This window comes from Mesoplodon densirostris, chromosome 10, assembly GCF_025265405.1.
Source record: "Mesoplodon densirostris isolate mMesDen1 chromosome 10, mMesDen1 primary haplotype, whole genome shotgun sequence".
Lineage (NCBI taxonomy): Eukaryota > Metazoa > Chordata > Mammalia > Artiodactyla > Ziphiidae > Mesoplodon > Mesoplodon densirostris.
Window position 1 is genome coordinate 52362494 of NC_082670.1, and position 23839 is coordinate 52386332.

At 38.0% G+C, this 23839-nt stretch overlaps 1 protein-coding gene across 1 annotated transcript in view; it reads right to left on the reverse strand.

Annotated features, from left to right (window-relative positions):
- The window catches only part of NEK10 (NIMA related kinase 10), a 290867-nt gene that overhangs the window by 15323 nt on the left and 251705 nt on the right, over positions 1-23839 (reverse strand). The window contains exon 35 of the mRNA XM_060109508.1: positions 11406-11516. Coding sequence (XP_059965491.1) covers positions 11406-11516 — 111 coding nt within the window. The remainder of the gene's footprint in view (positions 1-11405; positions 11517-23839) is intronic.

Below are 23839 nucleotides of genomic sequence, written 5' to 3' on the forward strand. Positions count from 1 at the left end.
TCACCTGAAAGAACAAACAATGAAACAGATTTCTTCAGTCTAATAGACTCTGAGATCAAAAAGGAGGTAATAAAAATACTGAAGGGATTAAGAAAGTCTATCAATAGAAATGCAAGTTACTATAAAAAGGAACTAGAAACTATAAAGAGGAACCAAGAAAAATTATAAAACTCATTTGCTGAGATGAAAACTGAGCTAAAGGCAATAAATGGCAAATTGAATAATGCAGAAGAACAAATAAGTGATCTGGAAGATAGAATAATGGAAATCACCAAATCTGAAAGCAGAAAGAAAGACGAATGAAAACAAAATGAAAGCAATATACAAGACCTATGGGATAATATGAAGCATGCCAATCTACACATAATAGGGATCCCAGAAGGAGAGGAAAGAAAAAAGGGGATAGAAAATATATTTGAAGAATCATGGCTGAAAATTTACCAAACCTAAAGAAGGAAATGGATATCCAGGTATAGGAAGTGCAGAGGATCCCAAACAAGATGAACCCCAACAGACCTACACCAAGACATATTATGACTAAAATGGCAAAAGTTAAATAGAGGATTTTAAAGGCACCAAGAGAAAAACAAAGAATTCATTACAAGGGAACTCCCATAAGGCTATCAGCTGATTTCTCTACAGATGTTGCAGGCTAGGAGTGGTAAGATATATTCAAAGTCTTGAAAGGGAAGAACCTGGAACCTAGGATACTCTACCCAGCAAGATTATCATTTAGAATAAAAGGAGGGATAAAGAATTTCTCAGGGCCTCCCTGGTGGCGCAGTGGTTGAGAGTCCGCCTGCCGATGCAGGGGATATGGGTTCGTGCCCCGGTCTGGGAGGATCCCATATGCCGCGGAGCAGCTGGGCCTGTGACCCATGGCTGCTGAGCCTGCGCATCCGGAGCCTGTGCTCCGCAACGGGAGAGGCCACAACAGTGAGAGGCCCGCATACCGCAAAAAAAAGAAAAAAAAAAAAAGAATTTCTCAGATAACAAAAACTTAGAGAATACAGTGATACTAAACCTATCCTAAGAGAAATATTGAAAAGTCTTCTCTAAATAGAAAAGAAGCAGGAATCAATAGGAAATAGAAAAATCACAATTGGAAAATAAATCATTTAAATAAGCCAGTACACAGATTTTTTTAAAACATCAAAAAAATTTTGTGTTAGCATATGGTATTTGTTTTTCTTTTTCTGATTTACTTCACTCTGTATGACAGACTCTAGGTCCATCCACCTCACTACAAATAACTCAATTTCGTTTCTTTTTATGGCTGAGTAATATTCCATTGTATATATGTGCCACATCTTCTTTATCCATTCATCTGTCGATGGACACTTAGGTTGCTTCCATGTCCTGGTTATTGTAAATAGAGCTGCAATGAACATTTTGGTACATGACTTTTTGCTAACACATATATATGGAATCTAAAAAAAAAAAAGGTCATGAAGAACCTAGGGACAAGATGGGAAGAAAGATGCAGACCTACTAGAGAATGGGCTTGAGGATATGGGGAGGGGGAAGGGTAAGCTGGGAAAAACTGAGAGAGTGGCATGGACATATATACACTACCAAATGTAAAATAGATAGCTAGTGGAAAGCAGCCGCATAACACAGGGAGATCAGCTCGGTGCTTTGTGACCACCTAGAGGAGTGGGATAGGGAGGGTGGGAGGGAGGGAGACACAAGAGGGAAGAGATATGGGGACATATGTATATGTATAACTGATTCACTTCATTATAAAGCAGAAACTAACACACCATTGTAAAGAAATTATACTCCAATAAAGATGTTAAAAAATTTTTTGTGTGTGAAAGAGATGATAACTACAATGAACAGCAAAAGGATAAACATGAAGGTGTAAAAGAGGATATCAAAATCCTAAAATGTGGAGGGGGAGAATAAGAAAAATGTACATTTTTTAAAGAATGTGTTTGAGTCTTTACCAGTCTAAAGCAAGTAGATATAGGAATGGGTTAGCATACTTGAAAAACAGGGTAACCACAAATGAAAAACATACAATAGATTCACCAAAAACCAGAAAGAAAGGAACTCAAGCAAATACAAAAGAAAACCGTCAAACTACAAAAAAACAAAAGGAACAAAGAAGAAATACAAAATCACCTGGAAAACAAGGTATAAAATGGCAATAAATGCATGTCTATCAATAATTACCTTAAATGTCAATTGCCTAAATGCTGCAATCAAAAGACATAGAGTGGCAGATTTGATTAAAAAAACACAAGAGCCTACAATATGCTGCCTACAAGAGACCCACTTTAGGGCAAAGGACACACATAGATTGAAAATGAGGGGATGGAAAAAGATATTTTATGCAAATGGAAATGACAAGAAAGTGGGGGTAGCAATACTCATATCAGACAAAATGGACTTTAAAGCAAAGGCCATAAAGAAAGATAAAGCAGGACACTATATAATGATAAAAGGATCAATACAAGACGAGGATATTACAGTTGTTAACATATATGCACCTAATATAGGATCACCCAAATACATAAAACAAATACTAACAGACAAAACTGGAGAAATTGACAGGAATACAATAATAGTAGGAGACTTTAACACCCAACTCACATTAGTGGACAGATCTTCCAGAAAGAAAATCAGTAATGTAACAGAGATCCTAAATGATACAATAGAACAGTTAGACTTAATTGATATTTTCAGGACATTACATCCAAAATAATCAGAGTACACATTCTTTTCAAGTGCACATGAAATATTCTCTAGGATTGACCACATACTAGGTCACAAAACAAGCCTCAACAAATTTAAGAAGATAGAAATTATTTCAAGCATCTTTTCTGACCACAATGGCATGGAACTAGAAATCAAGCACAAAAAGAGAAATGAGAAAAAATGATTACATGTAGACTAAACAAGATGCTACTAAAAAACCAAAGGGTCAATGATCAAATCAAAGAGCAAATTTTAAAATACCTTGAGACAAATGACAATGAAAACACAACCATACAAAATCTATGGGATACAGCAAAAGCAGTCCTTAGAGGGAAGTTCATAGCCATATAGGCCTTCCTCAAAAAACAAGAAAAATCTCAAATAAACAACCTAACCTACTACCTAAAAGAATTAGAAAAAGAAGAACAAACAAAACCTAAAGTTAGTAGAAGGAAGGAAATAATAATGATCAGAGAGGGAATAAATAAAGTAGAGACTTAAAGAGTAGAAAAAAATCAGTAAAACAGCTGATTATTTGAAAGGGTAAACAAAATCAACAAACCTCTGGCCAGGCTCACCAAGAAGAGAGAGGACTCAAATAAAGTAAGAAATGAAAGTGAGAAATAACAACCAATACCACAGAAATACAAAAAAACATAAGAGAATACTATGAACAACTATATGCCAACAAATTGGACAATGTAGAAGAAATGGACAATTTTCTAGAAACATACAGCCCACCAAAACTGAATGAAAAAGAAATAGATAATAAGAAACCAATCACTAGAGGTGAAATAGAAAATGTAAAAAAAACACACACAAAAAATACACACCAACTCCCTGCAAACAAAAGTTCAGGCTTCACTGAGGAATTCTACTGAACATACAAAGAAGTTATACTGATCCTTTCCAAACTCTTCCAAAAGACTGAGGAGGGAACACTCCCAAAGCCACCATCACCCTGATACCAAAATCAGATAAAGACACTACTGAAAAAGAAAATTACAGGCCAATATCTTTGAAGAATATAGATGCAAAAATTCTCAACAAAATATTGGCAAACTGAATCCAACAACACATAAAAAAGTTCATACACCACAACTAAGTGGGTTTCATCCCAGGGTCATAAGGATGGTTCAACACATGCAAATCAATCAGTGTGATACACCACATCAACAAAAGGAAAGACAAAAATCACATGGTCATTTCAATAGATGCAGAGAAAACATTTGATAAAACTCAACATTCATTCATGATGTTGAATGATGTTGAAAACTCTCACCAAAGTGGGTATAGAGTGACCATATCTCAACATCATAATAGCTATTTATGACAAATCCACAGTGAATATAATACTCTGATGAAAAGCTGAAAGCCTTCCTGCTAAAATCTGGAACAAGACAAGGATGCTCTCTCTCATCATTTCTCTTCAACACAGTATTGGAAGTTCGAGTCACAGCAGTCAGACAAGAAAAAGAAATAAAAGGTATCCAAATTGGAAGGGGAGTGGTAAAATTGTCATTATATTCAGATGATATGATGCTGTTTATATAAAACCCTAAAGACTCCACACAAAAATTACTAGAACTGGTTAATGAATTCAGCAAGGTAGCAGGATACAAGATTAACATATAGAAATCTGTTGCATTTCTTTACACTAACAATGAAATATCAGAAAGGGAAAGTTAAAAAAACAATCCCTTTTAATATCACATAAAAAATAACCTAGGAATAAACCTGACCAAGGAGGTGAAAGGCTTGTACACTGAGAGCTATAAAACATTAATAAAGGAAACTGAAGGTGATTCAAAGAAATGGAAAACTATCCCATGCTCTTGGATTGGAAGAATTAATATTGTTAAAATGGCCATACCCAAAACAATCTACAGATTTAATGCAGTCAGTATCAAATTACCCATGACATTTTTCACAGAACTAGAACAAATAATCCTAAAATTTATATGGAATCATAAAAGACCCAGAATTGCCAAAGCAATCCCGAGGAAAAAGAACAAAGTAGGAGACATAACTCTCCCAGACTTCAGACAATACTACAAGCCTACAGCAATCAAAACAGCACAGTACTGGCACAAAAACAGACATATGGATCAATGGAACAGAATATAGAGCCAAGAAATAAACCCACATACCTACAGTCAATTAATCTTTGACAAAGGAGGTAAGAATATAAAATGGGAAAAAGACAGTCTCTTAGGCAAGTGGTGTTGGGAAACCTGGACAGCCACATGTAAATCAATGAAGTTAGAACACACCCTCACACCATACACAAAAACAAACTCAAAATGGTTTAAAGACTTAAATATAAGACATGACATCGTAAAACCCCTAGAAGAGAACATAGGCAAAACATTCTCTGATATAAATCATACCAACGTTTTCTTAGGTCAGTCTCTTAAGACGATAGAGATAAAAGTAAAAATAAAAAAATAGGGCCTAATTAAACGTATAAGCTTTTGCACAGCAAAGGAAACCATAAACAACCTACGGACTGACAACCTACGGACTGGGAGAAAATATTTGCAAGCAATGCTACCAACAAGGGATTAATTTCCAAAATATACAAATAGCTCATACAACACAGTAACAAAAAAACTCAATCAAAAAATGGCAGAAAGGCTTCCCTGGTGGCGCAGTGGTTGAGAGTCCACCTGCTGATGTAGGAGGCGCAGGTTCGTGCCCCGGTCCAGGAAGATCCCACATGCCACTGAGCGGCTGGACCCGTGAGCCATGGCTTCTGAGCCTGCGTGTCCGGAGCCTGTGCTCCACAACGGGAGAGGCTACAATGGTGAGAGGCCCGCACACCGCAAAAAAAAAAAGGCAGAAGACCTAAATTGACATTTCTCCAAAGAAGACATACAGATGGCCATGAGGCATATGAAAAGATGCTCAACATCATGACTTATTAGAGAAATGCAAATCAAAACTATGATGAGGTACCACCTCACATGGGTCAGAATGGCCATCATCAAAAAATCTACAAACAATAAATGCTGGAGAGGGTGTGGAGAAAGGGGAACCCTCCTACACTGTTGGTGGGAATGTAAATTGGTGCAGCCACTATGGAAAACAGTATGGAGGTTCCTCAGAAAACTAAAAATAGAGTTGCCATATGATCCAGCAACCCCTCCCCTGGGCATACATCCAGAGAAAGCTATAATTTGAAAAGATACATGTACCCCAAATTCATAGCAGCACTATTTACAATAGCCAAGACATGGAAGCAACCTAAGTGTCCATTGACAGATGAATGGATAAAGAACACGTCGTGTATATATACAATGGAATACTACTCAGCTATAAAATAAGAATGAAATAATGCCATTTGAAGCAACATGGATGGACCTAGAGATTGTCATTTAAGTGAACTAAGTCAGAAAGACAAATCCATTTGATATCACTTATATGTGGAATCAAAAATACGACATAAACAGATTCACACACACAGAGAACAGACTTGTGGTTGCCAAGGAGGAGAGGGGTGGGGAGGGATGGATTGGGAGTTTGGAATTAGCAGATGCAAACTATTATGTATAGAATGGAGGAACAACAAGATCCTACTCTAGAGGACAGAGGACTGTGTTCAGTATCCTATCATAAACCATAATGGAAAAGAATATGAGAAAAGAATATATATATTCTTTATACATATATATGTATAAATGAATCACTTTGCTGTACACCAGAAACTAACACAATGTTGTAAATCAACTATACTTCAATAAAAAATAAATTTTTAAAAAAGGGATCTTCTGATCTGAATAAACATCTACAGTTCTAAGGAGCAAATAATTGTATGCACTTTTGAACTAAACAAGTCAAGTAAATAGTACAGAGAAAATATTATATCACTATATTCTACCTCTCCTCCCAAAAAACCACTAATTTTGAGCAAATATTGAACAATTTTAGCACTTTATTTGTCAATTGAGTATATAGTACTTTTTAGGCAAAAACTAAATAGAAGAAAATAAAATTTGTAGGAGAAACTACAAATTTAATTCTCATTAAATTCCCCAAATTGTATCTTCTTTTCCATATCATAAAATAAGGCAATCTTTGCTGTAGAACAACTACATAAATGATTTGGAACCTAATCAACTGAGATAGAACTCTGAAGGAAATTAAGCCAAAATAAATGAAATTAGGTGCCAGAAATGAGAAATATTTCAACGTTTTATCACACTTCACTCATCAGTCCTCTGATCTTTTTTTTCTTTAGATTTTTCTTGTCCTCTTTGACTGAATTACATAACATGTTAAGACATAAAATATTGCCTTATTTTTAATTTTTTCTAACCTACAGCTCCTTTCTATTAGTTTTTATTAGACTTTATAGGCCACTTTGTTAACAGAAATGCCCAGTATTTACACTCACTATTTTCTTATGCTTAAATCTTAGTGGCGGATCAGATGCAGATTCAAGTGTTTAGCATGTACATTTCACAGATGTGCTGTGCACATCCATCAGGAGGCATGTACTGTCCGCTTGTTCCTCTTTTTGTGATGTCAGCAGCCAGTAGTGATCATGTCAGATCTATTATTTCATTCAGGGGCTGCAAAATGACAATCTTTTTTATTCCTTCGGTACTTATTAGCTGAAGTACTTCTGTACTTATTAGCTGAAGTACTTCTGTAATGAGAAACTTCCCCCTCATCAATTTAGTTACCCTGAGATAGAATTCATAAGGGAAAGGCAGAATAAATGTTTGATTCTTTCCTTTTGTAAACAATTTTCAAAATAATGAGTTGGTCACTTAGCATCTTCCAAAGGTAACCAATGAGGGATTTTTTTTAACTATTGTGAACTCTCTGATTTAAACATTAGTTAATGCTTTCAATCAATTTTGGTTATTATTATTATTGATGCTTTAATTATCCAATAGATAGTCTGTGAGAGCCTCTTTGTTGGCTCCTGAGTCCTTTTGACACATGCTCAGTAGTCCTTGACAGCATCCTCACCATGTATTCTGTTATGTCAAGATATTCCAGCCTAGTCTCATTCAGTTCCTGCTCAAGAGCTGCAATGGGCTATATTTCCAAAGCCATGGGTGCAAAGGGAGCACACCATTTCTTGCTTCGTTTCTATATCATTTTAGTGAAATTTAGGAAATTTGGGAAATAAAAGATAAGATCTATCATGAATTCGTACTGATTCATATTGATACTTCTAATTTGAATTAGTATTTCCTACTTTGTTTCTATTTCTCCTTTCTCCCATGCTGAAAACCCTAGTTCTCAAAGACACCTATACAATTGCAAAGATGCTTTGTTCACCCTGTAATTCTAGCCAAGGTTGGGCAGCCTGGACTGAAGACACCTCAAGTGAGTCATAAATAAAGAGGTTCGTTTCTTGGAAAAGGGCTCTTCCATGTTTTGACTCTTCTGTCCATCCTGCTGGGCCTCAGGCCACTCATAAGTAAGTTGCAATCATCCCATAATGACTCCTTCAAACTGCAGGCATGGAGTCCCCAGATTTTAGGAGAAGCTTCAGGGGGGAGGGTGGAAATCACATACACTATATATGTTGTCAGCACTTCTTCCACGGCCATGGTGTGGGGTGACCGTGTCATTCAAAGGCTAACAGACTACTCCTTTATGATTGTACAGGGGATGAAAAAGCCATTTCTGAAAAAATAATTGTCACTAACTAAAAATTACACAAGAAAGGGGAAAAAACAGGTCATAAACTTTTCTCATATAGGTTTAGACTGGGGGCAGGAGGGCTTCTTTCTTTATGGAGAAATATATAAATATATTTATCAATATTTATATATCAATAAAGAATAGAACCAATATAGGATACGTTATATAGAATATGTCTATCAATCTAGAATTTATTCTATATTCAACAATTATTCATTAAGCATCTACCAGGCATGGTGTACGACTCTGGGGAATCAAAGATGAACAAGATAAACTCACTACCCTTAGGTAAACAGACATGTGAGCTAAATAGCTTTTGAATGAAAAGCTATTTAAAACACAACGATATGAGTGAAAAAGTGGTTGAAGCATAGAGGGGGAGATTAATTCTGCACAAGGAAAATTAAGAAAAGTGTTAATGGAGGAGCTGGTTAATATCCCAGGGTTCCAATTTCTTTAGCTTATAGGAGGTGAGGCCTGCCCCCGATTATAGGGTACATTTCATAAGCTTATGAACCACCACAGGCTTATAATATCAGATGAGGCGACCATAGCATTCTTCATAGGATAATTTAATCTGCCTCTTAACCCATTTGAAAGGAGAATGAATCTATACCCACTTCGGTCCCCTCATGCCCCAGACTAAGAACAGAGATGAGATGCTCCTGTGAGAGATGCCGCCACAGCAGAGGAAGCACACAAGGTTGGGAGTGGGTGGCACAGCTAAACAAAAGGAGGAAAAGAAAGACACCAAGGAAGGAGGCCAAACTGAAAACCTCAAAACTGAAAACCTAAGTCACAAAAGAGATGATGATTTGTGCTAAGGACAGGCACTGCTGGAAACACGGAGCAGGGACAGGTCGCAGCCCCCTTCATGCCTCAGTTTGCAGCAGGCGCCTTCCTCTCATAAAGCTAGGATTTCTGTTAAAATAAATGTGTGTACAAACTGGATTATTCTGAATATCATTTTAATAAGAATATAAAACTTATCAACATGTAATGTTTTCATGGGAGACTTGAGCTTCTGTCTTTAAAATCTATTTATTGGTATTCATGATGCAATATGTGAATATCCTACAATAAATATCTGAAGTCTCCTCCACTTCTGTTTTGATCTCCCCTAGCTTTGTTTCTCAGCCTTGTTTGCCAAGACAACCCATAAAATCTCTAATCTCTGATGAGGTAGGTTTTATGCAGCTATGTGTTTTTTTTCCCATCTCCTGTTTGTGTATGTGCAGACACCACTGATGTAAGGCAAAAAAGCAAAAACATACTATTTGCATTTCTTATCAAAGAGCCTATATGACCATTAGTGTAACTGATGCTACCTTGGGCCCATACAGCTCCTCCTGTCCTCCCGCTGACCCTATCCAGGACTGTACCACACAATAAATCACTTCTCTGTCATTAGGAGCTTTGTAGTTAAGAGACATTGTTTAATAATCATTAGGACCAGGTGGCCTCCATGCTCTGTTAGTCCCTAAACAATGATGAAGACCTTTGCTGACGTATTCCCAGCGCCCACGAGACAGATACCCAGTCATAAAACTTGACTTAGGAAGGCATGTCCTATTTCTGAGCAGCCCCCCAACTCCTTGGTTAACTGTAAAACTGTCCCAATGTCCCCTCTCAGAGGTGTGGAGTGCAGCTGTGAATGCTTCTGGGTCGTTGTCCACCTGATCCAGATCCCACCCTGTAACTTATCCTGTAATAAACTGGTCCATTGATTACATGGAGCTGCCTGCCTCGATTTTCTGTCTCAAGATACCTTCTCAGTTCAGTGGGCACTTTTGGTTCCCTCTGTCCTCCAACATTGCCCGAATTATGAGTTAATTTATACTACAGATTGAATACAGTAAAAGAAAAAGAAACCTTAAAGAAAAAGTTCATTGGCAGCATGCCTGTACCAAGATTTAAGTATATCCTGAAGCTTTTAAAAAATATACAAAATTGGAGTGGGATCAAGCATCTTTACACAACTGGGTCCAAGTTATTTGGGCCTTGTGTCTTTCTGGGACAGGAGAATGGGAGCCTGTGACCACCTCAAAGGCCTGTATCAAAATGGCTACTGACCAGGTTAAATGGATTTCCTATTGCCAAGTTGTGTTAACCAGAAATAAACAATTTTCTTTCTGTCTGGTTGATTTAACCTCTTTGTGATTTAGTTTCCTTATGTAAGAATAGAACTATTTACCAGCACCCAAAGTCTAGGAGACCATAGAATGTTGAAGATGAAAAGAACCTTAGAAATTGTTTGTTCCACCCTCATAGGTGATAAAAGTCATGGCCTCAGATGGTTAACTGACTTGTTCAGAGTTGCAAAGATCAATTTAGGGGCTCATTGAAGAATATTCTAACAAACGTTGGAATAGAATTCTCTAAAAAGGACATATATATTTATTTAAATTAAAGATATTTAATTACATTTCTTCTTAGGAAAACATGCAATGATACTGAAAGCACTTTCTATTAGTCTTCTTAGAACAATGGGTTCAGAAATAAAGGTGAGAAAATTAGAGGCAAAGACATATCCTCGACTTAGTATCTTAAGCAGTGCTATGGTCTCAATATTTGTGTATTGTAAATTTGTATATTGAAACTAACCTCCAAGGTGGGACCTTTGGGAGGTAATTAGGTCATATGGATAAAGCCCTTATATAAGTGTTCTTATAAAAAGTACCCTTATAAAAGAGGCCTGGAAGAGCTCCCTTGCCTCTTCTGCCATGTAAGGATACAGCAAGAAGTTAGCAGTCTGCAACCTGGAAGAGGGTCCTTACCAGACCCGACCATGCTGGTACCCAGATCTTGAACTTCCAGCTTCCAGAACCATAAGCAATAAATTCTTGTTGTTTATAAACTCTGCACTTTATGGTATTTTTACTATAGCAGCCCAAATGGACTAAGACAAACATTGATAATATCCTTTAGTAGAGGGCAGAGCTTTAAATAGAGGATACAAGAACAGGAGGTATAAAATTTAATTCTCATGATGTTTTTTTGTTAGTCAAAGAAGAATTCCTATATGTAGAATACTATACCTTTTTAATTCCAGATTTCAAATTACAAGGGTTACTCTGCTGGCTGAAGAGGGGTTTCTTGAATCTCTCTATAACCCTTCTTTTCAAATTGTGGTGCAAAGCTGGAGGAAGCTGCATAAAATAAGAAATCATTATAAGCACATTGTTAACTATGCATAGCTGACTCCCAGGAAGCATTTGTGAGGATAGCAATATTCACTCGACAGGACTAAATAAGAATTTAAATTTTATTCCAAATAGCATGACTTAATGTTACAATTTTTCATTCTAAAATCCAGAAGAAACACATTACTCTGTTCTCTTTCAAAAGGCTACTTCTAATTATGTTACTGTTCTTTCATTTTATTTATATTATTTTTTCATAGAATGACTAAATTATATATTAGTTGCATGTATAAATTGAATTTTGTAAACAACAGACTTACAAGGAAAGATGCATTCTATGAATGCTTAAGTGCTTGTATCATGCCCAGAACCATGCTGAACACTCTCATCATGGTCCTTGTCCTGAAGGATCTGACACTTTGGACCAGGAAACACACATCTGAATTAGTACAGAGTCAGAGGCCTGCTTCTGAATATACAGCTGGAAAGAGATCAGATTGGAGGGACCAAACTTATCAAGAAGAAAGAGAGAAATGAATTTGTATACATTAGAGCTCAACAGGATGAGTTAGATTTAATAAGTAAATAGTAGGAAGCCACTGGTTTGAGTGGAGAAGGTAAGGGAAAGTACCTAAAGACACATTTTTTTGGTCTTGATAATTCCCTACTGTTACCCACCAGAAGTTGCCACTTCCCTAAGTCAAACACCAAAGGGCAGTGTTGGCCCAGGACCTTCTAGTTGATGCCCAGCATGATTCTACCTGTCAAGGGGAAAGGTAGCAGCCCTTTCTGACATACCTCACTGTCTGCTACAGCACCAGTGCGTCCTTCAAAAGTGACTTACCCCGGTTGTGGCAGCCATCACTATCACATTAATTCAGATACTCTTAAAACCTTGCTATTCATTTAATCTGATAAGCCTCTAGTTAACTTAGAATTGCTTTTACTACTCCTGAAGGTTTGAATTAATCCTCACAAAAACCTTCTTGCATAAGTTAATATTCGTCAACTTAAGATTCATATACAGGGCAGTATTAGAAAGTTATTGTATCTTATCAGAATAATTATCACAAGCAACAGCACCTTATCTTTAAAGTTTTCATGGAAGAATTAAAAATTTTGCACAGAATGATGACTCACACATAATTTAAAACTGCCGATGATATAAGTATAATTATATATATAAGAATTATAATACTAAGAATAAAATTACTAATACCTATGACTTGTATGTGCCAGGCACTATGGTTACTCTTTCATGTGCATTAGCTCACTTTTTTCTCGACAATAAACTTATAAAGCAGGTACTATCCTATAGGTGAGGAAATCAGACCTTATATAACACCCAAGATACTTTCTGAGGTAGTGAGTCTACCAGCACAACTATTGTTCGAGAGCAAATACCATCACCACTAGCATTACACTAGTATAGCACTTTATAAACATTTCACATACTTTATTTCCTTTATCACAATAGTCCCATAAGCTACCTGAATTTTACTGATGAAGAAACTGATTCTAGAAAAGGTAATGATTCCTTCAATGTCACAAGTCTAAAAGTGTGGTTTTTGTTTGTTTTTATCATACCAAATAAAGTAACAGTAGAAAAAAAGAGAAATTTTATACATTTATATTGTAGGTTTTCTCAAACATAATATATGGATTCTTTCTAAAGAACTAATATCTCCAAAAATACATTGGCAGACCATCAGTAGCCCACAGGCCCCCCTTTGATAGTGACTCAAACAATATATTTTCTACTGAAAAAAGTTATTTTGACATATTACTATTTAAGAGGAGATTGCTATATGCTGATTTTTAAAGCATTTATTTAACATAACAATCAAATCTTAACTATAGAGTTAAATCCAAATCTTACGTTGGCTGCACAAGTTCTACCTAAGCAATAACACATAAAGACTCCTACTAAAAGATAATTTAGTCACCTTGTATGCTCAAAGATCGATTTTGGTTTCCAGCAATGGAAATGAACCACTGATTTCATTCTCAGCTTAGGTTCTTAAGATTCCCATCTTATATATTTATTTATTTTAATATCTTTATTGGAGTAGAATTGCTTTACAATGGTGTGTTAGCTTCTGCTTTATAACCAAGTGAGTCAGTTATACATATACACATGTTCTCATATATCTTCCCTCCTGCATCTCCCTCCCTCCCACCCTCCTTATCCCACCACTCTAGGCGGTCACAAATCAGCTGATCTCCCTGTGCTATGCGGCTGCTTCCCACTAGCTATCCACTTTACGCTTGGTAGTGTGTATATGTCCATGCCACTCTCTCACCTCATCACAGCCTCTCCCTCCCCCTCCCCATATCCTCAAGTCCATGCTTTAGTAGGTCTCTGTCTTTATTCCCCTCTTACCCCTAGGTTCTTCATGACATGTTTTTTTTCTTAGATTCTATATATATGTGTTAGCATACGGTATTTGTTTTTCTCTTTCTGACTTACTTCGCTCTGTATGACAGACTCTAGGTCCATCCACCTCACCACAAATAACTCAGTTTCGTTTCTTTATACAGCTGAGTAATATTCCATTGTATATATGTGCCACATCTTTATCCATTCATCTGTTGATGGACACTTAGGTTGCTTCCATGTCCTGGCTATTGTAAATAGAGCTGCAATGAACATTTTGGTACATGACTGTTTTTGAATTATGGTTTTCTCAGGGTATATGCCCAGTAGTGGGATTGCTGGGTCATAAGGTAGTTCTATTATTCGTTTTCTAAGAAACCTCTGTACTGTTCTCCATAGTGGCTGTATCAATTTACATTCCCACCAACAGTGCAAAAGGGTTCCCATTTCTCCACACCCTCTCCAGCATTTATTGTTTCTACAGTTTTTGATGATGGCCAACCTGACCAATGTGAGATGATATCTCATTGTAGTTTTGATTTGCATTTCTCTAATGATTAATTATGTTGAGCATTCTTTCATGTGTTTGTTGGCAATCTATATATCTTCTTTGGAGAAATGTCAATTTAGGTCTTCTGAACATTTTTGGATTGGGTTGTTTATTTTTTTGTTATTGAGCTGCATGAACTGCTTGTAAATTTTGGAGATTAATCCTTTGTCAGTTTCTTCATTTGCAAATATTTTCTCCCATTCTGAATGTTGTCTTTTGGACTTGTTTATGGTTTTCTTCACTGTGAAAAGCTTTTAAGTTTCATTAGGTCCCATTTGTTTATTTTTGTTTTCATTTCCATTTCTCTAGGAGGTGGGTCAAAAAGGATCTTGCTGTGATTTATGTTATAGAGTGTTCTGCCTAGGTTTTCCTCTAAGAGTTTTATAGTGCCTGGCCTTAAGTTTAGGTCTTTAATCCATTTTGAGTTTATTTTTGTGTATGGTGTTAGGGAGTGTTCTAATTTCATACTTTTACGTGTAACTGTCCAGTTTTCTCAGCACCACTTATTGAAGAGGCTGTCTTTTCTCCACTGTATATTCTTGCCTCCTTTATCAAAGATAAGGTGACTACATGTGCATGGGTTTATCTGTGGGCTTTCTATACTGTTCCATTGATCTATATTTCTGTTCTTGTGCCAGTACCATGCTGTCTTGGTTACTGTAGCTTTGTAGTATAGTCTGAAATCAGGGAGCCTGATTCCTCCAGCTCCATTTTTCATTCTCAAGTTTACTTTTGCTATTCGGGGTCTTTTGTGTTTCCATACAAATTGTGAAATCTTTTGTTCTAGTTCTGTGAAAAATGCCAGTGGTAGTTTGATAGGGATTGCATTGAATCTGTAGATTTCTTTGGATAGTACAGTCATTTTCACAATGTTGATTCTTCCAATCCAAGAACATGATATATTTCTAAATCTATTTGTATCATCTTTAATTTCTTTCAACAGTGTCTTATAATTTTCTGCATACAGGTTTTTGTCTCCTTAGGTATGTTTATTCCTAAATATTTTATTCTTTTTGTCCCAGTGGTAAATGGGAGGGTTTTCTTAATTTTCCTTTCAGATTTTGCATCATTAGTGTAGAAGAATGTGAGAGATTTCTGTGCATTAGTTTTGTATCCTGATACTTTACGAAATTCATTGATTAGCTCTAGTAGTTTTCTGGTAGCGTCTTTAGGATTCTCTATGTATAGTATCATGTCATCTGCAAACAGTGACAGCTTTACATCTTCTTTTTCAATTTGGATTCCATTTATTTCTTTTTCTTCTCTGATTGCTGTGGCTAGACCTTCCAAAACTATGTTGAATAAGAGTGGTGAGAATGGGCAACCTTGTCTTGTTCCTGATCTTAGTGCAAATGCTTTCAGTTTTTCACCATTGAGGATGATGTCGGCTGTGGGTTTATCATATATGGCCTTTATTATGTTGAGGAAAGTTCCCTCTATGCCTACTTTTTGCAGGGTTTTTATCATAAATGGGTGTCGAATTTTGTCGAAAGCTTTCTCTGCATGCATTGAGAGGATCTTATGGTTTTTCTCCTTCAATTAGTTAATATGGTGTATCACGTTGATTGATTTACGTATATTGAAGAATCCTTGCATTCCTGGCATAAACCGCACTTGATCATGGTGTATGACCCTTTTAATGTGCTTTTGGATGCTGTCTGCTAATATTTTGTTGATGATTTTTGCAACTATGTTCATCAGTGATATTGGCCTGTAGTTTTCTTTCTTTGTGACATCTTTGTCTGGTTTTGGTATCAGGGTGATGGTGGCCTCATAGAATGAGTTTGGGAGTGCTCCTACCTCTGCTATATTTTGGAAGAGTTTGAGAAGGATAGGTGTTAGCTCTTCTCTAAATGTTTGATAGAATTCGCCAGTGAAGCCATCTGGTCCTGGGCTTTTCTTTGTTGGAAGATTTTTAATCACAGTTTCGATTTCAGTGCTTGTGATTGGTCTGTTCATATTTTCTATTTCTTCCTAGTTCATTCTCGGCATGTTGTGCATTTCTAAGAATTTGTCCATTTCATCAAGGTTGTCCATTTTATTGGCATAGAGTGGCGTGTAGTAATCTCTCATGATCTTTTGTATTTCTGTCAGTTGTTACTTCTCCTTTTTCATTTCTAATTCTATTGATTCGAGTCTTCTCCCTATTTTTATTGGTGAGTCTGGCTAATGGTTTATCAATTTTGTTTACCTTCTCAAAGAACCAGCTTTTAGTTTTATTGATCTTTGCTATCGTTTCCTTCATTTCTTTTTCATTTATTTCTGATCTGATCTTTATGATTTATTTCCTTCTGCTAACTTTGGGGATTTTTTGTTCTTCTTTCTCTAATTGCTTTAGGTGCAAGTTTAGGTTTTTTATTCGAGATGTTTCCTGTTTCTTAAGGTAGGATTGTATTGCTATAAACTTCCCTCTTAGAACTGCTTTTGCTGCATCCCATAGGTTTTGGGTCATCGTGTCTCCATTGTCATTTGTTTCTAGGTATTTTTTGATTTCCTCCTTGATTTCTTCAGTGATCACTTCGTTATTAAGTAGTGTATTGTTTAGCCTCCAAGTGTTTGTATTTTTTACAGATCTTTTCCTGTAATTGATATCTAGTCTCATAGCATTGTGGTCGGTAAAGATACTTGATATGATTTCAATTTTCTTAAATTTACAAAGGCTAGCTTTGTCACCCAAGATAAGATCTATCCTGGAGAATGTTCCATGAGCACCTGAGAAAAATGTGTATTCTGTTGTTTTTGGTTGGAATGTCCTATAAATATCAATTAAGTCCATCTTGTTTAATGTATCATTTAAAGCTTGTGTTTCCTTATTTATTTTCATTTTGGATGATCTGTCCATTGGTGAAAGTGGGGTGTTAATGTCCACTACTATGATTTTGTTACTGTTGATTTCCCCTTTTTGGCTGTTAATATTTGCCTTATGTATTGTGGTGCTCCTATGTTGGGTGCATAAATATTTACAATTGTTATATCTTCTTCTTGGATTGATCCCTTGATCATTATGTAGTGTCTTTCTTAATCTCTTGTAATAGTCTTTATTTTAATGTCTATTTTGTCTTATATGAGAATTGCTACTCCAGCTTTCTTTTGATTTCTATTTGTATGGAATAGCTTTTTCCATCCCCTCAGTTTCAGTCTGTATGTGTCCCTAGGTCTGAAGTGGGTCTCTTGTATACAGTATATATACGGGTCTTGTTTTTGTATCCATTCAGCCAGTCTGTGTCCTTAGGTGGGAGCATTTAATCCATTTACATGTAAGGTAATTATCAATATGTATGTTCCTATTCCCATTTTCTTAATTGTTTTGGGTTAGTTATTGTAGGTCGTTTCCTTCTCTTGTGTTTCTTGCCTAGAGAAGTTCCTTTAGCATTTGTTATAAAGCTAGTTTGGTGGTGCTGAACTCTCTCAGCTTTTGCTTGTCAGTAAGGGTTTTAATTTCTCCATCAAATCTGAAGGAGAGGGGCTTCCCTGGTGGCAAAGTGGTTGAGAGACCACCTGCCGATGCAGGGGACACGGGTTTATGCCCTGGTCTGGGAAGATCCCACATGCTGCAGAGCAGCTGTGCCTGTGAGCCATGGCCCTTGAGCCTGCGTGTCTGGAGCCTGTGCTCCACAATGGGAGAAGCCACAACACTGAGAGGCCTGAGTTCTGCAAAAAAAAAAAAAAAAAAAAAAATCTGAATGAGATCCTTGCCGGGTAGAGTAATCTTGGTTGTAGGTTTTTCACCTTCATCACTTTAAATATGTCCTGCCACTCCCTTCTGGCTTACAGAGTTTCTGCTGAAAGATCAGCTGTTAACCTCATGGGGATTCCCTTGTGTGTTTTTTGTTGTTTTCCCCTTGCTGCTTTTAATATGTTTTCTTTGTATTTACTTTTTGATAGTTTGATTAATTTGTGTCTTGGCATATTTCTCCTTGGATTTATCCTCTATGGGACTCTCTGTGCCTCCTGGATTTGATTAACTATTTCCTTTTCCATATTAGGGAAGTTTTCAACTATAATCTCTTCAAATGATTTCTCAGTCCCTTTCCTTTTCTCTTCTTCTTCTGGGACCCCTATAATTCGAATGTTGGTGCATTTAATGTTGTCCCCGAGGTCTCTGAGACTGTCCTCAATTGTTTTCATCCTTTTTTCTTTATTCTGCTCTGCAGTAGTTATTTCCACTATTTTATCTTCCAGGTCACTTATCCGTTCTTCTGACTCAGTTATTCTGCTATTGATCCCTTCTAGAGTATTTTTAATTTCATTTATTGTGTTGTTCATCGTTGCTTCTTTCCTCTTTAGCTCTTCTTGGTCCTTGTTAAATGTTTCTTGCATTTTCTCTATTCAATTTCCAAGATTTTGTAAATTTTTCTCTAATAGAGAAAACTACACTTTCTCTATTCTATTTCCAAAATTTTACTATCATTATTCTGAATTCTATTTCAGGTAGACTGCCTATTTCTTCTTCATTTGTTAGGTCTCATTAGTTTTTACCTTGCTCCTTCATCTGCTGTGTTTTCGTGTCTTCTCTTTTTGCTTATCTTACTGTGTTTGGGGTCTCCTTTTCACAGGCTGCAGGTTCGTAGTTCCCGTTTTTTTTGTGTCTGCCCCCAGTGGCTAAGGCTGGTTTAGTGGGTTGTGTAGGTTTCCTGGTGGAGGGGACTATTGCCTGTGTTCTTGTGGATGAGGCTGGATCTTTTCTTTCTGATGGGTAGGTCAATGTCTTGTGGTGTGTTTTGGCATGTCTGTGGCCTTATTATGATTTTAGGAAGCCTCTCTGCTAATGGGTGTGGTTGTGTTCCTGTCTTGCTAGTTGTTTGGCTTAGGGTGTCCAGCACTGTAGCTTGCTGGTTGTTGAGTGAAGCTAGGTCTTGGTGTTGAGATGGAGATCTCTGGGAGGTTTTCACCATTTGATATTACATGGAACAGGGAGGTCTCTTGTGGACCAGAGTCCTGAAGTTGGCTCTCCCACCTCAGAGGCAGAGCCCTGATTCCTGGCGGAAGCACCAAGAGCCTGCCCTCCACATGGCTCAGAATAAAAGGGAGAAAAAATAGAAGGAAAGAAAGAAAGAAAGAGGATAAAATAAAATAAAGTATGATAAAATAAATGTTATTAAAATAAAATATAAAAATAATTATCAAGAAAAAATATTTTTTAAGTAAAAAAAAAAAGAAAAAGTAACCAGACAGTCAGAACTGTAGGACAAATGGTGAAAGCAAAGCTATACAGATAAAATCTCACACAGTAGCATACACATACACACTGACAAAAAGAGGAAAAGGGGAAAAAATAATGTATCTTGCTCCCAAAGTACACCTTCTCAATTTGGGATGATTCGTTGTCTATTCAGGTGTTCCACAGATGCAGGGTACATCAAGTTGATTGTGGAGCTTTAATCAGCTGCTTCTGAGGCTGCTGGGAGAAATTTCCCTTTCTCTTCTTCTTCACAGAGCTCCCAGGTTTCACCTTTGGATTTGGTCCCTCCTCTGCCTGTGGGTCGCCCGAGGGCATCTGTTTTTCACTCAGACGGGACGGCGCTAGAGGAGCCGCTGATTCTGTGGCTCTGACTCAGTCAGGCCAGGGGGAGGGAGGGGTATGGATGTGGGACAAGCCTGTGGCGGCAGAGGCCTTCATGACGTTGCACCAGCCTGAGGTGCACCGTCCATTCTCCCGGGGAAGTTGTCCCTGGGTCACGGGACCCTGGCAGTCGCGGGCTGCACAGGCTCCCTGGAGGGGAGGTGCAGACAGTTAACTGTGCTCACACACAGGCTTCTTGGTGGCAGTAGCAGCAGCCTTAGCGTCTCATGCCCGTCTCTGGGGTCTGCGCTGATAGCCGCGGCTTGCATCTGTCTCTGGAGCTCCTTTAAGCAGCGTTCTTAATTCCCTCTTCTCGAGCACCAGGAGACAAAGAGGCAAGAAATAGTCTCTTCTCTCTTCGGCAGCTCCAGACTTCTCTCGGACTCCCTCCAGGCTAGCTGTGGTGCACTAACCCCTTCATGCTGTGTTCCCGCTGCCAGTACTCTCCCGGCATCTGACCAAAGTCCGATCCTCAGCTCCCATCCCCGCCCTTCCCCGCTGGTGAACAGACAAGCCTCTCGGGCTGCTGAGTGCTGGTTGTCACCAATTCTCTCTGCAGGAATCTCTCTGCTTTGCCCTCTGCACCACTGTTGCTGCGCTCTCCTCCGTGGCTCTGAAGCTCTGCCTCCCTCAGTCTCTGCCCATGTAGGGGCTTCTACTGTGTGGAAAACTTTCCTCCTTCACAGCTCCCTCCCACTGGTGCAGGTCCAGTCCCTATTTTTTGTTTCCGTTTTTTCTTTTTTCTTTTGCCCTACCCAGGTATGTGGGGAATTTCTTGCCTTTTGGGAGGTCTGAGGTCTTCTGCCAGTGATCAGTGGGGGTTCTATAGGAGCAGTTCCACGTGTAGATGTATTTCTGATGTATCTGTGTGGAGGAAGGTGATCTCCATGTCTTACTCTTCCACCATCTTCTCCAGCAGGCCCCATCTTATTTTTGATGAAAACATGTCAAATCACTGAAGGCAGAGTTAGGATTCTAACATCCTGTTTTTTAAAATAGTTGCTTTTAGATGGTTTCCACATATTTGTCTCCATGGAGACTGGATAAGGCCACCACCAGCCAAAAGTATGCAGTTTCCCATTTAAAGTCACTTGTTGGTTGTCAGAAGGGATCTGGCTCTGCAATTCAGGGTGCTACCACAGCTTAAGTCTGCAGGAATTTAGTAAATAAATATGTGAACAAGAAGGGTTTTTTGTTTGTTTGTCTGTTCAGTTTTACTTTCAGAAGTTTTCCTTTGCAATTACAGGACAGAAAAAATTGATCTTGGTCTTTAAGCTTTGGTAAATATGTGAGTGTAATGTTTAGACTAGTATTGATCTCCTTTATTTGAAAGGCAGTGACTTTGGTTAGCACTGTAACTTAAGGTTCCCCAAAGAGGAATCATTCCTTACTATGAGCAATGTCATAAACTTTAAAGTATTCTGCAAATACATTTTTACAATCACCATGGTTATATCTTAACTTGTAGCAAGGAATTCCATCTTGCCAAAAATATGAAATCATTTGTTATGCTGGCAGTGTAAGAACATAATAATAAGGTGTTTATAATAGTTTCATTCTTGCTTTATAATACTTTGAACTCCAATAAAGAAACAAAATACACCATTTCAGAAGTTTTTTAATATAAAAATTAGCAGGACAGGCATATGGAAATTATATTTAAATTTCAGAGGATATTTTCTCTCAATTTAGTAGTGAATCATTAAGGTAACCAACAAGCTATTTGAAGTTATTTCCATAGCACTAAAGTTAAGAATTCTTCTCCATATATCTATATCAATATTTAAATTGAAATGTAGTTTTGAATATAATATCTTTACTCAATAGAGATATGGCAGATTATATTTTGACTTATTAACCAATTTTCTCCCCCATCCTACATTCTTATGCCCCTTCACCTACTTTCATTTAATCAGGTAGACAGTTCTGCAGGATTGTCTAAAGGAAAGGTTGACAGAAGAAAATGGAGAAAAGGGTAATCAATTTTAGACTCTTGAGTCTTCAAAAGGCTGGCCCTCAGGGTAATTGAAAAGAATATCAGATTTGGTTAAAAAATTTTTTTAATCCCCCAAAATAACCCAAACATGATAGATAAGAGGCAGGCTACTCTCCAGGCTGGGCAGAAGTCAAAGGGGAAGCAGTGAGAAGTTAGATGTGGGCAGTCCCAAATAAGGTAGTCCCTTGTCGAGCCCCGAGGCTAACTGTGCCAGCTGTCAGTTTGTTTACTCTCAGCTCCAAATCCACCTTCATTGTCCTGCTTGTGACACTGGAACATATATCCCTTGTCAGCTGGCTGGATGTTCAGCTCTATCTGCTGAGGGCAATAGTGGAGGATGGAGCCTGTCTTTCTGGTTCCAGTGATGCTCCTGCCTTGCCTTAGTTTGGCAGCAGTGAATGGTCAGTAGGAACAGGGACCCCCAGCGGTGCTCATCCTCAGCCAGATTCAGTGTCACCAACCCTGCAGGCAGCTTTCTAGAGAGTACCATGGAGAAGCACCTACCAGTGGGCAGCCTCCCCTGGTCCCAGAGAGGGCAGTTCCTAGAGGGCAATTCCCAGCACACCACTCTTACATGCTGATTTCCAGCAAGACTACAGCACAGTACCTCAGGACATTTCTCTGACTTTCCAGTGAGGTCTGCGCCTCAGCCCAGGATGAGGGTGTCCTCTTCTATTTTGTTCCTCTCTTGGGTGCTCTGTCTCAGCCCTATAAGTAGTGATTTCCTTATCTGCTCTTCTTATAGTCTTTAGACTTCTCTTCCCCTCCTCAGTAGATAATACCCTGTTATTATTAGTAATTCTTAAACAATTATTTATGTGAAACCTTCCCTGTTGAAATCAGTTTGGTTTCTGTCCCCTGAATAGACCCTCACTGAAACAGATTTGGTTCCAGGAATGTCCAGGGGGAGCCATAGAGATGGCATTTGGAAATTGATTTGATTGTACCCTTGGAACCGAGCCCACTGTTGGGTTGTTTGCTAATAGGACAGAGGATGATAGTAAACCATGGCGTGCAGTGGCCTCACAGTTTGTCAGTTGTCACCTGGATGAAGAGGCAACTGAAGCGAGTACCCTGGAACCTTGAGTGGCTGCTACACTTGACTGTCAGGCAGTATGAAGACCACGAGGATGGTCGGGTGGGCAGGTCCTTTAGATGCACTGGGGCACTTACAGAGAGACAATGACAAGCCTGGGTCCTTTAACTCTCAGCTCAATTCATAGTCTAAGAGCCAGAAAGATTCCATGACAGCCCTAATAGAATGTATTTCTTGCTACCACAGCACTGGTATGGCTGATAATCAAACACAAATCTAATTGATCAGGTTGCTGAATTACAATGTCAGCTGAATGTACATTTCACCAAGTTTCTCATGCAAAAGTTAGAAAAAAAGATTAGGATACTAAAACTCCAAGTAGGGACATGTTGTTGGACCCAGATAAAACTGACAGTCTTGAAACTCAACTCACTCTGAGCCATCATTGCCAGTGGAAGTAGCTTGAAACCCTGCATCTGAGAAGATAAAACTTCTTTTGCTTCAAAACACTATACTAACCTCACCTAGGACAGATGAGGGGTAATATCTTAAAAAGGGATGCACATTCCTCTTAAGATCCACAACAGTGAGCTTTAAGTCAGCAACAAGGGTCATATCTCAATATGATGCAGGGGAACTGGTACACTTCCCTATCTGCTCTTCATCAAAAGAATTGCATCAAAAGATTTTGCTATTCCATATCAGCAGCAACCCAGAGAACATGTGCAGGAGTGGATTCTAAGGGTGTCAGGCCAAGAAGGATGAAATATAGCACTATATCAAGTTGAATTCATTCAAATGTGTATA